General features: G+C 35.5%; 1 protein-coding gene across 1 annotated transcript in view; it reads left to right on the forward strand.

Moving 5' to 3' along the window:
* EYS (EGF-like photoreceptor maintenance factor) overlaps positions 1-18,076 on the forward strand; it is a 1,642,296-nt gene that overhangs the window by 884,187 nt on the left and 740,033 nt on the right. The window contains 1 exon segment of the mRNA XM_020287130.2: positions 981-1,099. Coding sequence (XP_020142719.2) covers positions 981-1,099 — 119 coding nt within the window.

Below are 18,076 nucleotides of genomic sequence, written 5' to 3' on the forward strand. Positions count from 1 at the left end.
CAATGAAAATATATTGCAAAGTAGGAATAAGAATCAAACTTTGCATTTCCCAATAGCCAGGGTTCAGATTACATGCTGTTGGATAATACATAAAAAAAATTTTAAAAAGTTTAAAAGTAGCAATTATAGCAGGCATAGTTAGTCAACAAGCAGTGAGAGCTGCCTCAAAAGACCTACTGTCCCTGTGTAGAATGGTATGTTTAAGTTGACATGATGTTGTGGTTAACATGTTAAACATATTTAGATTTATTATTTAGATTTAAATAATTGTCTGATCAAAAATAATCACTGGTTCAAAAACTATTCCCAATATGTAACCATAGCTAAGATGTTATCTTGTGAAGACTTTAGCAATATATTGGTGGCTGGGTTGATGACAAAAGTGATAAACTGATAGCAAAAGCCATCTAAAATATACACAGTCAAATAATATTTTGGGTGAAAAATTACATTATTATGTTTAAGGAGAATTCTTACAGCTGAGCATAGACACATTATTTATATGCCATGGAACCACAAAGCAAGAATTACCAACTGCAAAATTCTACAAGTATTACAAGAAAATGTTGTACATCTAGATATCTGTAGTAGTTGAGAGTTGAATTTAAGATTCATATTAAGTGGAATTATAGAGTGTGTTTATTCTATTGCCTTCCATGTATTTATCCCAAGGTAAAATAAGTACAAACATTTAAATATGCCATGGGTAAGAATTCTTATCTTACATACACTTGCTTTCATTTATACATAACTGTGTGATTTTAGAGCAAATTATTTATCTTCTCTGAGTTTAATTTCCTCATGTACTAAATAGAAACAGTAATAATAGATACCTGGTAAAATGATCATAAAGATAAACTGAGATAATTTGTATAAAACACCTAACACAGGTATAGCAAATAGTAAGAGCCAATTATTATAAGCTATTATTATTATCATAATTAAAAATTGAATATCTATTTTGAAATTTTGTTTAATAGGGTGGTCTGGACACCACTGTGAGAACAAACTTGATGAATGTATTCTCAACTCATGTGCTCATGGAACGTGCATGGAAAATGAACTGGGCTTGAAATGTTTATGCATATCTGGATTTATGGTAAGGATTATTGGTGGTGGTTGTTGTAATGCCTTTTCCATTTTCTTTGAAATGCAGTGAATAACAGAATATTACATGGTTAAAATAAGGTTGAAGAAGTTAATCTTCAGGGATTTTTTCCTTCTTTGTCTGTTATATACTGCACTTTTCTCAGCATTTCCTTACCCCTTTGTGTCCATCCATCACTTGCACCCTCAGCCTTTCCTTTCAGGAGGAAAATATTCTGATGAATTGATCCACACTAAGGTGCAAGTGACTTAACGTATTGTCCTTTAATGTCTTAATGCATTTGGAAGGAGCATGCCAGTGGAGGAATTACTTAATACTGTCAGGGTCTTGGCAGAACTTTTCTCTTGTCCAAGGACATAGTACTACTTTCAGGGTTGGGTTCAGAGTATTGTATTTTCAAGGAGAATGAATCTGCTTTCTTAGCAAATTTGAACTGTCCTCAAGTACATTAACACTGACTTCCAGTAGACTTCCCTTATTAAAAACATGTTTATTAAAAGATAGCTTTTGACCACAATCTTTTATTAAAACTGACTGCAGCACATGAATATAATAAATCTAGTAAGGGAACAGCAATTGGCAAGACTGTGTTATTAAGAATTTTAAATGTATCTTTATAAATATCATTGATAGATTGGCCAGTCTTAACTGAGGTTAAGACTAAATAATTACAGAGGGGGTATAGTCAAGTGCCTCAGTGCAAGATTAAGGAATTAGACTTTAAGGGCCTGGCCAGCATTTAAGGAAGATGCACGGTGTGATTAGAAGTGTACATGGAGCTAGATGCTCCTCAGAGCTGGAAGAATACAACAGAAATAAAATACTAAAAGCAGGAGTTTCTGGAATAAGTTAAGGAATTGAACAGAAAAGTGATCAGTAACTGTCACCAAACAAAAGAATTTAATTAAGCAATTAGAGAAGAGCCTAGGTTTAAGAGAGATGTTCTTCCCTCTTAAGGATATAACCCTTTCTCTGAGAATCCTCCAATTCCAGCCTTGCCCTAGGAAAAGGATTTTCTTTGCATGATTCCAATGGATGGATCTTTGTTGAAGAATTTCAGATACTCTAATAACCTTAGTGTGGAAGGAATTTGGTACCAAGAAGTTAATTTTCTGACAGCCCAGATTACATCAATAAGGTTGATAGCCTTCATCATGTCAATGGAAAAGAAAACAAATTCTGTAAAATGATTTAAAGAGGTTTATTCTGAGCTGAATATGTACAACTATGGCCCAGGGAGACATGCCCAAGAAGCCTTGAACAAGAGGTCTCATCATGGTTAGGTTACAGTTTGATTTCATATATTTCAGGGAGACAGGAATTACACATAAGGTCATAAATCAATACGTGGAAGGTATACACTGGTTTGGCTCAAAATGGAAAGACATTTTGAAGCAGGGCATTACAGGTTATAGGTGTGTTTAAAGATTCTTTGATTTGTAATTGGTTAAAAAATGAAGCTTTGTCTGAAGGCTTTGAATGTTTTAAATTAAGATAAGGAAGTCTAGTAATCAGATATAAGCCATTAGACATACACTAGGAATCAAGTGATCTGCTAAGTAAATTGATGACCTTTAGGTATGGCTTACGATTTGTCTTGAAAAGCCTTAGTCCTGTTAATCAGTTACAAAGGATTTCTCCAAGAAGGAAAAAGGGCATGAGGAGGCATATCTGACCTCCCTTCTCATGTTCAGCAGTTCAGCTTTAGGGTATTTCTGGGGTCCTCTTGGCCAAGAGGAAGTTCATTCAGTCAGCTGGAGGGCTTAAGATTTTATTTTAATTCGCACTCAAAAAGTCAATAGAAAGAGAAAAATACCAAGCTATGCCTTTTGGTTAACTATATTCTTCTGACATTGTAGCCTGATATTTGGAAATCTAAATAACTTAGAAATTAAATGCTTATTTTATAGATGATATGTTTTTATAAACATAAAGAATTTACTACCAAATACTCCTAAAATTCCTTTAAATAATTAATCCCCTGATATATATCTTTGCACATTTGAAATATGAATCTCTTAGTACTTGAGCTCTGTTTTAATAAAAAAAATCAAGTCTGAAAGATAAGTACCTTAGTATATTTTAAAAATGTAAACATCTTGAAAAAATAATATAGTTTTATAAAACCACATGTCCTCTAAATAGAAGAATATAATGCATCTATATTTTAGTAAGGCATTTACTAAATTAATTTCAGATAACTATTCCTATAACCACTCTTTCAAGTATTTGAAAGCCAAAATGAAACTTCAAAACTAACCATAGTAAGAGATAATGTCTGTGTAAAGTACTACAAAGAGATAAATGTGATTTAATTAATCACATTTAATCACATTTAATCACGTTAATCCAAACTGACTAAAGATAGAGGAAATTTGGTTTATTGAAAAAGCATTTAACATTGAAATTGTTACCAAAAGTTCAGCCCTTGTCCCCAAGGCTGTATCAGAAGAATGAGAACAAGTGGTTTGAGGAGAAGGAAAGGGAAGTTTATTAATTTGTGAACAAATGAAAGTTATGGCAGACTCCTGTCTTAAAGTACCATTTTCCTATCTAAGATCAGAAATGCAGGGCTTTTAAAAGGATTTTTCAGCTTGGGGCTATTGCTGTTTAACTATAGTTTATGGTCCTGATGAACCACATCTCTGGGGAAGGCAATATCATGAACTCTGCCCAGACAGTACTATTGAGACATTTCCTGTGGTACAAAGAAACAAAGAACACATCCCTGCCCTTCTGATTACTGGCCTCAGGAAGGGATGTAGGTTTTAATTTCCAGAAAGAGTGGGGGTTGTTTTAAAGAGACAGCTTGGATCAACACCTATGTGTGCATATAGGAATAACATTTATCTGGTGTTGGGCAGATGGGAGGAGGGAGGAGGATATGGGTGTATACATACATAATGAGTGTGATGTGCACCATCTGGGGGACAAAAATGCTTGAAGCTCTGACTCAAGGTGGGGGGCAAGAGCAATATATGTAACCTAAACATTTATATCCCCATAATATACTGAAATTTTAAAAAAGAGTTTTTTTGAAATTAAAAAAAGAGCTTTTAAGTAAACAACAATTAAAAAAAAGAGTGGAAGTAGGGACAGACTCAGTTTCTCACTTTGCTTCATGTTGTCTTATTGCTTGGGAAACTGAGTCTCCTGTCTATCAAAGAGAAAAGATTTTAATTTTATCAATACTTCAATTATCATTTTGGCTAAATAAATGAATATTATTTTACAGTGACCTGTGATCCTGTTTTGAATAAGTGTTTAAACCTTTGATATTTGACAAACTTTCCAAAATCAAAATTTAAAATTCTAAATTCAGTAATTTAGTCTTTTTGACCTCAAACTTTGATATTAGGGCCCCTAGAAGTCCAAGAGAGACATATTAGGCCTACTTGATATGTAAAAATCATATGGAAAACATTGTCAAATATGAAATGGTGTTTAACTTTCTTTGGGTTATATTTATATAAATCTGTTATTGATATATGTTCCATAATTGTATGGGATTTCTAAAATTCTGAATTATCTGGGTATATGTTATCAGTAATAATTGTTTTGTAAAATTTATATATACAGTAGAATTAAATAATTTCCTTATCGATTGTACCTTTAAGGATGGCTATTCTAAGACTTTTGTCATCCACAGGTAATTATTGTTTTACTTTAATTCTTAAAATAAATAAATAAAGAGACAGCTTATAAATCATTGTACCCTTTTTTAGGGCATTCTCTCTGTTGCAAAATGTTGTTCGTGTCAATGCTGTAGCAGTATATAGGCATTCAAAATTAGATATCTTAAAGATATACTTTTGAAAATAGGATGTAAATTATTAATTGGAATAGAAAGTAAAATAATTTTCTGAAATTTGAGGAAATTAAAGAAAATGTTCTAAATGTTTGAGTGATAAAAATACTAGTATAAGTTTAAATTTGTGAATACTGAAATAAAATGATAGAATCTATTTTGACAACAAGTATGGCAAGTATATAAAATCATTGGAAAACTGCTTTTTGGATTCATTTTCTCCCTCTGTTACTAATCCTGAATGTAAATGGAATAAAAATATGAATAAGAATCACAATAATAGAGACATGTCAAACTGCATTGGTACCCCCCCATTCTTTATAAAGTATGTAATTCACAGGAAAGTATCAAAATTGTCTTATGAAATGAAGTAGTTATAAGGATGAAGAAAAGTACATTGATTTGTATTATTATTAAAAGTAAAATGTGCATGTAGAGTTGGTAAATGTGAAAACAGTGGGCACCATAGAGACTTAGCAACTTATAGGAGGTAAGTCATAGCAGTCTAGCACCAGAAAACATGGGAAGAGACTAAACATTACATCAATTATCACATATTCTAGTACAAAATTTGTTTATTTCTCTGTCCACTCTCATAGACTGTGAGCTCCTGAAGGGCAGGGATAATTCTGAAAATTATAGTATTTCTAAGAACACAGAGCTCAATACAGACGGTCCCTCATTTATGATATTTTGACTTTAAGATTGTGTGAAAGTGATATGCATTCAGTAAAAACCTTAGTTCATGAATCCATACAACTATTCTGTTTTTTACTTTCAGTACAGCATTCAATAAGTTATATGATATGCTCAATATTTCATTATAAAATAAGCTTTTTGTTGGATGATTTTGCCCACCATAAGCTAAGTAAGTGTTCTGGGTATGTTTAAGCTAGGCTAGGCTAAACTGTGATGCTCAATAGATTAGGTATAATAAATGTTTTTCAACGTAATGCTATTTTTAATTTGTAATGGGTTATTAGGATGTAACCCATCATAACTCAAGTAGCATCTGTATATGTCTTTTGATTTTAGTCATCATTAAGATTGTTTTATGAGAACTTTTATCATATTAATAATAGTTGTTTTAAATTCCCAGCCTGATAATTGCAAAATATCTATCATTGCTAGATCTAATTTTGATGCTCACTCTGTCTCTTCAAGTTGTGGGGTTTTGTTGTTGTTGTTGTTTTCAGTTTTTAGTATGCCTTGTAATTTTTTATTTAAAGCCAGACATTAAATATTGGGTAAAAGGAACTGAGATACTGTGTTTCCCTGAAAATAAGACCTACCTATAAAATAAGCCCTAGCAGGATTTCTAAGCATTCACGCAATATAAGCCCTACCCCAAATATAAGACCTAGTGATGGGCGTGGCTACGCAGCTTATCTGCACAACCCATGCATTTCATTATGGAGCGGTAAAGAAAATGAGCAGCCCTTCTCATCTGCCCCATGAGAGCTCTATTGCTTGACATAAGAGATTGGGGCCAATGGTTCTAAAGGAAATAGAGTCGCAAGAAATTCAGGATGGAATTTGGGGTTTGGAGAGTGATGATGACGTTCCAGAAGAAGACAACTTAACTATATTTGAATAAATGTAGATTGTTGTATCATACTTAAAAACACACACACACACATACATTCCCTGAAAATAAGCCCTAGGGTGTCTTCTTGAGGAAAAATAAATATAAGACCCTGCCTTATTTTCGGGGAAACAGTACATAGGCTTTTAGCATGAGATCGTATGTTTATCCGGCTAGGAGTCAGATAAACTGTGTTTGTTATTTGCTATAGCTATAGGTGTCAGAGGCTAAACTCTTCTATTTTTGTGTTCATCTCCTCTATTGTCTTTTAAGTTTCATTAGGAAATTCTTCTTAAACAAGATCTAAGATGTGCAGTGCTTTCAGCTGTAATGCCCTATTATTATAAAGGAACAATATTGATGTGGTAGTAAAGTGATGGTAGACAATACGCTTTCAATAGTCCTATGATTAGGTCTCAGGTTTTTAGTGACCTTGTGCCTCCGGGCTATGACCTTCATGTGTGCTTCTCACCACCCATCCTCTTAGATAAGACAGGAAATCTACAGGGACTGGAATATTTCCCTTCCCCTACATGGAAAGCTACAAGGGCCTAGAATTGGGTATTTTCCTTTCCCCAGGTCAGTTAGGATCTGGTTAAATAGTTTCACCTGAGGATAGGCCATGTTAAGAAGAACAGAATACTATGGGAGTCTTTTGCAATGACTATTCGCTCTTTTCCATGCTAACGGCACAGAGGATTTTTCTCCAAACGTCACTATGAGAACCTGGTAGTACTTTGGTAGTACTCCTGGAAGTAAAAGTCTTGAAAGGGTGAGGGATTCCCTAGGACTGGGCTCCCCTAGAGGTTTTAACTCTGAAGCTTGCCTAAACTTAGCCTCCAGCATTTAATCAATTACAGTTTGTTTCCCTACCCTGATACCGGTCTCAGCAGTGGTTTCTCCTTTGAGTTTCTGCTCTAGTAAGCTATAATTCTCTGTATCTGCCTGACTGTCTAATGTTTGGGGCAGTGGTTTTCCCTGTTGTTTCCCTGTTGTTGGGTTGTAGTGTGTCCTCGGTTCTTGGTGTGTTCTTGGCCTAAGAATGACCAGACACACCAAAAGCAAGGAAAGCATGAAACAAGCATGTTCTTCCTTTATTGAGGAAGAATAAGATAGGTTTATAGAGTAAGAGCAAGATATGTTTGCCACAGACAATAAATGGACCCCCTGTCATAACAAAAGGGCTTGGTTATAGTCTAGAGTCTTATTTTATAGTGTGTGGATTAGGCCCTCCTTATAGTTCAGACATCAACATTGAACCACTTTGATGGACAATTGGGAGTTCTATGACCTGAGTCTTACTGTGCATGCAGATCTACCATGAGCCTTTCTGAAAGCCCATTTAGGGGGTGAACCGCAAATGTAGATTTAAGCTAATGACATGATAATTAGCCTTAGGTTGTTCTAGATCACCTTCCAGACCTTATTGTACCTCTGCCTTCTTTTGCAGTTGTCGCTCTAAGTTTTGAATGGCAGATTAGTAGGACATTTCCTCCACCCCCAGGTGTGGCAGTTGCTCAGGGCACCTGCCTTTGTCCCCAGGAGGGGCTGGAGGTCCTCACTGTCTACCTGACACTATGACCTCAATTCTCTGAAAGACCTAAGAACTGATTTTTAGTTCAGTTTTTTTCTTGTTGTAGAGGTGGGATGATGACTTCCAAATTTCTTACATGCCAGATTAAAACCCAGAAGTCTTGTGGTTGTTTGAAAAATGAAAGAACTTATGGATATATTTATTAATAATAAGGAAAATAAATGAATTTTATTTCATTTTTATAATTCAATATGTCTTTTAAAAAATGTTTTTTATTATAAGTAGGCTTCTTAGGTTTCTCTCTTTGAATATTTTCCAGGGTTGCTAGAAGCCCTCATGGAATTGTTTAAAGGTCATTAATTTGGCTGACTGTCAGAGTCTCCATTAACATGTAAAAATTAATGTGTGTATAAAAATATGTATATATTGTCTTACACATGTACTCTAAGCATACCAGCTGATACAGTAGCACATGCAATCTGTGTAAAAACATTAAAATATTTCAAATTACTGGGAATATGCAAATATTGAATTTGTGATTTAACATTGAAACAACAAAATGTAATTCAAAACATTAAGTCTTTTGCCTAAACCATTTGTAGCAATTCTCTTCACATGAAGTCCATTTATGTCGCTTCAACATCCTTCTTCACATAGATCTTCAAAAAAATGCCACTGTCTTTTTATATTCCTTTTATTTAAGCCATTTTAAAAGCTCTTACTAATTAGATCATCATATAAAAATGTTAATTCAGGTACGTGTTTATGGTATTAGAGGATTAATATTGCTACAATTATTTTTTGTTGTGTAATGAAGAGTAACTTGGGAAGTAAAGAGCCCCTGCTGGATAGGAGAATGGAAAGAATAAAGCTAGTTTTTCTTTATTTCTGAGAATTAATTTTTTGTAGATAACATTAAAGACCTGAACTCTCAGATTTTTCTCAATGTTTAGAGCTATGACTATCTCTGACAAGCTGATAATTAATGCAGATTATTCTTTTTATCAGATCCAATTGCAAAAGTGAATCCAAACAAAATTAAAGTCTTTATGGTTTTCTGAAATTCAAATGCTTGGTAAAAGAATTTAAGTGACAGAATACAATTTTTTTTAATGTCCTAGACTTGCTAAATAATTCAAGACAAATGATCATCCTCTTTTTAAATTGATGAGAACTGCTCATTTCTTCCTCGGTAAATGAAATTCTACCAAACAAGATTAATCTATACCAATGACTGTCAATAGATCAGATTTTTTGCATTTTGAAAATGATGGAGATCAATGAAAGTGTTAATTGAAGTCTTTAAATTAAAATACTGATTATCATATAGTGTGGAAGCTGCATTTGTATTAAAACAAACTTTTAAAAAAGCAGAAACTATCATCTGAATAAGAAAACAATGTTCTGCGTTCTACAGCAGTACAGTCTATTTGCAGTATCTGATTTTTTTTTTAATTTTTTTTTATTTTGGCATATTATGGGGGTACAGATTTTAAGGTTTCAATAAATGCCCATTTCCCCTCCTCCCCCCAAAAGTCTGAGTCTCCATCATGACCATCTCCTAGATGGTGCACATCTCACTCATTATGTATGTATATACCCACCCCCCTCCCCCCTCCCCCCTCCCACCTGCCCAATACCCTATTACTGTAGTACCTATGTGTCCACTTAGGTGCTACTCAGTTAATACCAGTTTTCTGGAGAATATATCTGGTGCTTGTTTTTCCATTCTTGGGATACTTCACTTAGTAGTATGGGTTCCAGCTCTAACCAGGAAAATATAAGATGTGCTATATCACCATTGTTTCTTAGAGCTGAATAGTACTCCATGGTATACATATACCACATTTTATTAATCCATTCTTGGATTGATGGGCACTTGGGCTGTTTCCACAGCCTTGCAATTATGAATTGTGCTGCTATAAACATTCGAGTGCAGGTGTCTTTTTTGTAGAGTGTCACTGGATCATTTGGGTAGATGCCCAGCAATGGGATTGCTGGATCAAATGGTAGATTCATTTGTATCGCTTTAAGGTATCTCCATATTGCTTTCCACAGAGGTTGAACTAGTTTGCAGTCCCACCAGCAGTGTAGGAGTGTTCCTCTCTCTCCGCAACCACGCCAGCATTTATTGTTTGGAGATTTTTTGATAAAGGCCATTCTCACTGGGGTTAAGTGATATCTCATTGTGGTTTTGATTTGCATTTCCCTGATGATTAGAGATGTTGAGCATTTCTTCATATGTTTGTTGGCCATTCTTCTGTCTTCTTTAGAAAAATTTCTGTTCAAGTCCTTTGCCCACTTTTTAATGGGGTTATTTGATTTTTTCTTCCTAATTTTCGTGAGTTCTAAGTATATTCTAGTTATCAGTCCCTTATCGGATGCATAGGATGCAGTATCTGATTTTTAAATGCCATCTTCAAAATAGAACTAAGAAGTAAGACACAGGCCGGGCGCGGTGGCTCACGCCTGTAATCCTAGCACTTTGGGAGGCCGAGGCGGGCGGATCGCTCAAGGTCAGGAGTTCGAAACCAGCCTGAGCGAGACCCCGTCTCTACCAAAAATAGAAAGAAATTAATTGACCAACTAAAAATATATATACAAAAAATTAGCCGGGCATGGTGGCGTATGCCTGTAGTCCCAGCTACTCGGGAGGCTGAGGCAGGAGGATCGCTGAGCCCAGGAGGTTGAGGTTGCTGTGAGCCAGGCTGACGCCACGGCACTCACTCTAGCCTGGGCAACAAAGCAAGACTCTGTCTCAAAAAAAATAAAAAAAAAAAAAAAAAAAAAAAAGAAGTAAGACACAGAATAACAAGATATAGACCATTAGACTTGATATTTGTCTATATTTCTGGTATTTATTTTTTCATAATGCAAAGGCATCATTACTAATAAATATTTACTATGTATTTACTGTGTTCAAGATGTTATGATTCATCCTATTAACAATTAAAGTTTATTTTCTCTTCATAGAAAATAAAGAAGCAAAGGTACTATTCTTCAACAAATTCATAATTCTCTTTTAAAAGAAAGAAGTGTTTTTGTGCTTTTGACATTTATTCATATTTGATTTCAAGTTACTGATATTTTAGATCAGTCAAAATACATGCTTTGAACACTCACTAAAGCAACATATCTAGAAAACTTATAAAGAAATACAGGAACACACATTGTTCTTACATTCAAATTAAGAAAAAGAGGACAGGCTTACATCCTCTTGAATGCATAAAAAAGCAGCAATAGTGCTCCTTTTCAGGTTAAATTTGATACTTTGCTTTAGTATATATTGAACACTATTGTTTGCAGACCCTCAAGATAATATAAAAATTAATTGGTTTCAATATCTCACCAAAGAGACTATTCAGCTATGTGGAATGGATAAATAATGTATGGGATAATAAGGAAGTCAGCAATCGGATCAAAATGCAGGAAACTATATGAGGGGAAATGAAAACATTAACTGGGACACTGTTTTGGTACTACTAATAAAAAAATAATAAGGCAATTGGCAAACCCTGAATACATCATCATTGGGAGAGATTTCTCAAGGGACAATAGATAATATGGTCCTACTAAAGATTAGAAAAGTATCCCCCAAAGTACTTAAGCCTAATCTGCATCTCATGGTGGAAGCCCACCCTGGGGGTTTGCTCAGTACTACTAATAAGAATGCTAAATATGTGATAGTCATTAGAAAAAAGGCTCAATCTGCTTCTTAGGACTAGTTTTAGCCCAAACAAGAGGGATGTGTGTTCTAAGTATTTCTAAGAAACAGAGACAGTATTTTGTAAACCAAAGGATGTAAGGGTTTTGGAGGAGGAGGAAAAGGTGCAAACTGGAATGAAAACATATATTTTAACAATTCAAATAAGTTTTCTGTATTAAATAAATATAGTTGATAGTGGGAAAATGTAGTTTAATATTTTCAGAAGTAGAAGATTGAAAATAACAAATGGCCTTCCTTACATTTTATATAACAGACATGGCATAGCTATGATATGCAAGATAATCTAAATATCTCAGAATAGTAGTTTTGATTTTTTTTAAACTTCTTAGAGGAGAGAGAGAAGGGGAGAAAAGTGAGAGAGAGAGAGATGTCATGGCACCCTAAAGAAAGAGAAGGGAGGTGCCAGCCAGTAGTTTTTATTATTAAACGGAGTATAATAAAATTATGACTATCATATATTTAGATATTAAAGGTAACAATTGTCCACATTTCATGTTTATGAAACATGACTGGTGGGAAAATGTATTTGGTAGAAACTTAGAATATACTTGGTGTTGTATATTGCCTCAAAGGTGAATAGGTAATAGGGGCCAAGGGGCACATTCCCCTTTTCTCTCTGAAGCTTCACTGAAAAATCAACTCACAAAAGGCAGATTAATTGGAGAGAAAGCATACAGAATTATTTAATGTGTATACACGGAAACTTTCAGAATGAAAACCGAAAGATACAAGGGTAATTGTCCATTTTTATGCTTAGGTTCAACAAATTATGGACAGCCATGTAGAAATATGATCGGACAACAGGGGTATGATCTAATGTTAATGGATTGAGTAGGGAATCCCAGCTAGGTCTGTCTGATTCTTCTCCGCCTGAGCTTGTATTCCTTCCTTCTGGGTATGGGGCAAGTACCTCTTTGGAATGGAGGTCTTGTGTCCTATATACAGTCAAACAAGGTAGATCAGATAATTTCTTTATGACCAGTTTTTACACAGAGGGAGAGGGAAACTTAGTAATATTTTTAGGTCTTATGGCTGGCTTTGGAATAAAGGTGTTCTGGTTTTTATGAGCTGCCTTGGGGAAGAGAGATTCCAGTTTCTATGGTTAGCCTCAGGGGAGCGTGGGAAAGAGAGACAGGAGAAAGTCAGAGAAATACTTTTGCTTCTGAGGCCTTCATTTTAAGGTATTGTTTTCTGAGTCCCCACAAGGGTCAACATTTTAGATATGAATTAGATGGAAAGTTCTCTGAGCCTCTGTTTCCTTATTTATGGCATTGGGGTGTAGATGGGTTGAAAGCTCACCCTAAGATAATATTGTTAGTCCATTGGAAAGAATTTTAAATGACCATATTTATAGATCAGTATTCTATCCTCCACACATGTCTCTTATCTATTTATTTTTAAGATAGATAACTATACATAATACTGTAGGAGTATGAGTAGAAGATATTTTTTAACTACTCTCCAAAATAAAAAAAAAAATGTACAGGGTGGATTGTAAAATCTATTCCAAAGTCCCACACCTTACCTTGCTCTACAAAGCTTTGCATAATTTGGCCCCTTCTTGATTGCATCTCTAGTCATGCCTCCTGCTGGTTTCCTTCTAGCTTTTATGCTGCAGCCCTCTGTTTACCCTTCAGCTGCTCAAATGTACCCTACAAAGTTCCAGCCCTATGTCTTTGCACATGCTTGACTTTTGCCTGGAATAATCCCTAATGCCTTCCTGCCCACTCTCCCAATTCTTCTAGTCATCTTTCTGGTTTTGGCATATATATCTTTTTCAAGGAAACCTTTCAACATTCCCACAACATATGCTTAGGTAACTTTTGTTTTACTAGACTGTATTTTCTAGAGCAACATTGGGTACACAGTAAAAATGAGCAGAAAATACAGAGTTCTCATATATCACTGCCCCTACACACGCACAACCTCCCTCACTATCAACATCCTTCACCAGAGTGGTTCATTTATTACAATTGTAAGGATCAAAGGCCCCTGGCACCTGGTTCACCAATGGTCCCTGGCCCCATAAAGGTTTACTGTAAAAATCACTGACATGAAGCAGATTGATTAATATGAGGAAAGGGATATAAATTTAACACTTATAACAGGAGTTTTCAGAATGAAGGCTCAAAGAAATTGCCCATTTTTATGCTTAGGTTCAACAAAGTATGGAAAACTGTATAGAAATATGACTGGACTAAAAGGCCTCATCTATGCCAACAGACTGAGTAGGGAAACCCAGCAAGGCCTGTCGATTTTTCTTGGCCTCTGTGAGCATACATTCCTTCCTTCTGGGTATGGGGCAGGACCCTTTCTAGAAAGGGGCTTTTATGACCTACAGTCAAACAAGGTAGGTCAGATTAATCTCTTTGTGGCCTGTAATAATTTTAGGTTTTATGGCTGGCTTTTGGGAACATAGGTTCTGGCTTCTATGACCCCCCTTCGGGAAGAAGGATTTTAGTTTCTATGGCTAGCCTATGGGAAGCATAGGACTGAGAGGCAGGGAGACAAGGGAAGGTCAAGAGCTTTTGCTTCTGAGGCTTTCATTTTACGGCACTGCTTTCTTAGCCCCATCACAATCAATGAACCTAACTGCCACATTACCATCCAAAGCCCATAGTTTACATTAGAGTTTACTCTTGGTCTTGTACATTCTGTAGGTTTGAACAAATGCATAGTGACCTGTAACCACCATCATAACATTGTAGGGGATAAGGGAAAAACTTCTCTTTCACCCTCTGAAGTTTTGCTGACAAATCAACACTCAAAATGCAGATTAATCACATAAAAGGTATACAAAATTTTTTTTTGTTTTTTTATTTCGGCATATTATGGGGATACAGATTTAAGGTTTCAATAAATGCCCTCCCCCCCCCCACAAGTCTGAGTTTCCAGCATGACCATCCCTCAGATGGTGCACATGTCACTCATTAGGTATGTATATACCAGCCTCCCTCCCCTCCTCCCACCCTCCCCAATACCCTATTACATTAACATGTACATGGGAAGAATCACAGAATGATTATCCAGCCCCCCCAATGGGGTGCTGAAGCTTATATTACCATTTTGAGGTTACAGAAATAATGCAGGCTCAGAGCATGGCCAAAACAAAATTATAGTGGTAAACTGGGTTATTGTGGGAAGACAGGTCATAAGAAGGAAAGAAAAGGAACCCTGGCTAGCAAGACGGTCTTGTTACATATAGGAAACCTTGCAGATAGCAAACTTAATAGAGAATAGATGGTAAATGTTTCTTTCAGACTTTTAAAGGTTTCAGACTCTCAGTTAATCTTTCCTAGATCCAGACAGGGAAGGCCTGGATGCATCAATGCATATTCTCTACAGATCCAAATTTTCCACACAAAAGATAGCTTTGCAGGGATATTTCTGTATGCTGACTCTCTAACAGCCACCTCAAAGTACATCAAGAAAATATACTTTGGGGGTATGATATTTTGATTTCCTTCAGGATCATACAAAATAATTACAATACTCTAATAATCCTCTGTGATCCACCTATTCATTCCTCTGTTCCCTCAACCCTTTGGCAACCACTGATCTTTTTACTGTCTCCATAGTTTTGCCTTTTTCAGGATGTCATGTAGTTGGAATCATACCGTAGGTGGACTTTTCTGATTGGCTTCTTTCACTTAGTGACATGGATTTAAAATTATTGCATACATTTTCATGGCTTGAGAGCTCATTTCTTTTTAGGGATGAATAATACTTCATTGTCTAGGTGTACTTCAGTTTATCTATTTACTTATTGCCGTTTTTATCTTGATTATTTGATCTGAGTTTTGCAAAACAGTCCTTTGGATGCAATGTCATACTCTGTTCAAGGTATAATCTATTCTTCTCTACAATAATATTGAGAATGATATAAATTATCACTTGGGCCATAAGGTACCATTAAATTAGTCATTATTTATGAAGCATTAGCTATTTGCCAGGCTAAGTGTTTTAGATGTTTTACCTCTCTGAATATTTATAACAAACATGTGACAATAGAATCATTATTATTTATTCCTATTGTGCAAATAAAGAAACAGACTCAGAGAGGTTGAGGCACTTTAGAATTAGGTTTGTCTAGGAGTTCAAACCCTATATCCATAAATACTGTGTCAGCAAGGTTGAATTCTGCAACCAAATACAGTTCTCAATCTTTTCACTAGAGCTACACTCAAATTTCTTTTGGTAAATACCAACTACATTAATAAAGATTCCATTCACATAGTCTGCTATGGTCTGAATGGTTGTGTTCCCCACTCCCAAAATCATACGTTAAAATCCTCACCTCCAAGGCTATGGTATTAGGAGGGGCCTTTGGGGAGGGCTTTTGGAGAGGTGATTATGTCATAGGAGAGGAATACTCACAATTGTCAAGTCCCAAATAGGGCTTTTGGGGAGGTGATTATATCATGGGGGAGAAATACTCACAATTGGGACAAATGCTGTCCTAAGAAAGATCCCATATAGCTAGGTAATCCCTTCCAGAATATGAAGATATAGCTAGAAGGTAACATTTTATTTATTTATTTATTTATTTATTTATTTATTTATTTATTTATTTTTGAGACAGAGTCTCACTCCGTTGCTGGACTAGAGTGCTGTGGCATCAGCCTAGCTCACAGCAACATCAAACACCTGGGTTCAAGCAATTCTACTGCCTCAGCCTACCAAGTAGCTGGGACTACAGACATGCGCCACCATGCCTGGCTAATTTTTCTATATATTTTAGTTGGCCAATTAATTTCTTTCTATTTTTAGTAGAGAAGGGGTCTCACTCTTGCTCAGGCTGGTTTCAAATTCCTGACCTTGAGCCATTCACCCACCTTGGCTTCCCAGAGTGCTAGGATTATAGGCGTGAGCCACCACGCCCAGCCTAGAAGGCAACATTTATGAAAAAGTGGGTCTTTACCAGACACCAAATATGATGGCTCTTTTATCTTGTACTTCCTAACCTACAGTGCTGTGAGAAATAAATCTGTCATTAGTAAGCTACTCAGTTTATGATATTTTTGTTACAGCAGCCTGAGCAGACTAAGACATAGTTCCTACAAAATTCTTTTATATTTGTATACCAAAATTTCTTATTTCACATGGTTCTTTCATTATAGCAAATGGAACTGTGTGTTTTACACCTGCCAGTTTATTCCATAAATAATTAAATCCTGGCCAGGCAGCAGGAGGGAATACGATAACCCACATCTACTGCATATCTTTGATGATAAAAACCAATCTATCTGCTTCTCTGCTTTTTCTGGCATTGCCACTGAGAAACAGCAGGATGTTAGTGCTTCCCTTGTGGCCTGGGAGCCTTTTTTTATTCGTACTCAATGCACCTGCTTTAAGCTTTTTTTCCCCCCTTAATTAAAAATAAATGAAACTAAGAAAAGAGTCAATGTGCAAGAAGGAATAAGACCTGTTGGTTGTTGCTCTCCATGCAGCTCAAGGGTACTGATGTGCAGCACAGCATATTTTGCTTGCTGTTTTTTATTTATTTTGAGTGTCAGATGTTTTCCTTGTGCCATAGTGCTTGATTTGTTTCTGTCTTACTTCGTGTAACTGTTTTCATGTCATTTTCACTTGCATTTTCCAAGTAAGGGGAGGGTTGTAAGCATATTCCCAGAGCTTGAAGATCAGCTTCAAAGAAATTCTAACTGTAAGCTTAATATACTTCAATCTGAAAGCAGAAAGACAAAAAATATTGTCACAGTAATATAGAACATGAGATCAGCTTAATAGTATTCAGAAGACACCTGCTTAAGTTTTAAAATGAGGATACTAACTTTTTGTTTTTAATGATATACTAGCTAAAAAGACAAGTGTAAAATGATCAATGTATTTATTGGTATGTGTCATGCACATAACTGTGGCTGTTTTGGTTGATATATAATAGCAGCCCATGAAAAAGATGGATAAACAAATTATAGGATATATTAACCAATGTGTGTTGATAGAGCTGTAAACACAAGATGCTACAGATGTTAAAAATAAAGGTATAGAGCCCAACTCGATTTGTTTAAATTGGCTCAAGAAATAGTTCTGATAAGAGAGCAAGCCTAAATGCCACGTGTAGGAAGTATGAGTGGATATGAATAGACAGTGCCCTAGTGAGAACAGGTAGAACAGATTGCAAATTATTTTCAAGGACTGTGAATGGAAGGATGTGAGCGTATGTTATTAAAAGAAAACACCTTTTATAACACATTTTTAGCACTTAATATGTGTATATTATTGCACTTGTATTGACAAAATTACTTGAGATGTGGTTTTTGATCTTAAGGAGTTCAAATTTATAGTAAGGAGAT

Source organism: Microcebus murinus, chromosome 5, assembly GCF_040939455.1.
Source record: "Microcebus murinus isolate Inina chromosome 5, M.murinus_Inina_mat1.0, whole genome shotgun sequence".
Taxonomy (NCBI): domain Eukaryota; kingdom Metazoa; phylum Chordata; class Mammalia; order Primates; family Cheirogaleidae; genus Microcebus; species Microcebus murinus.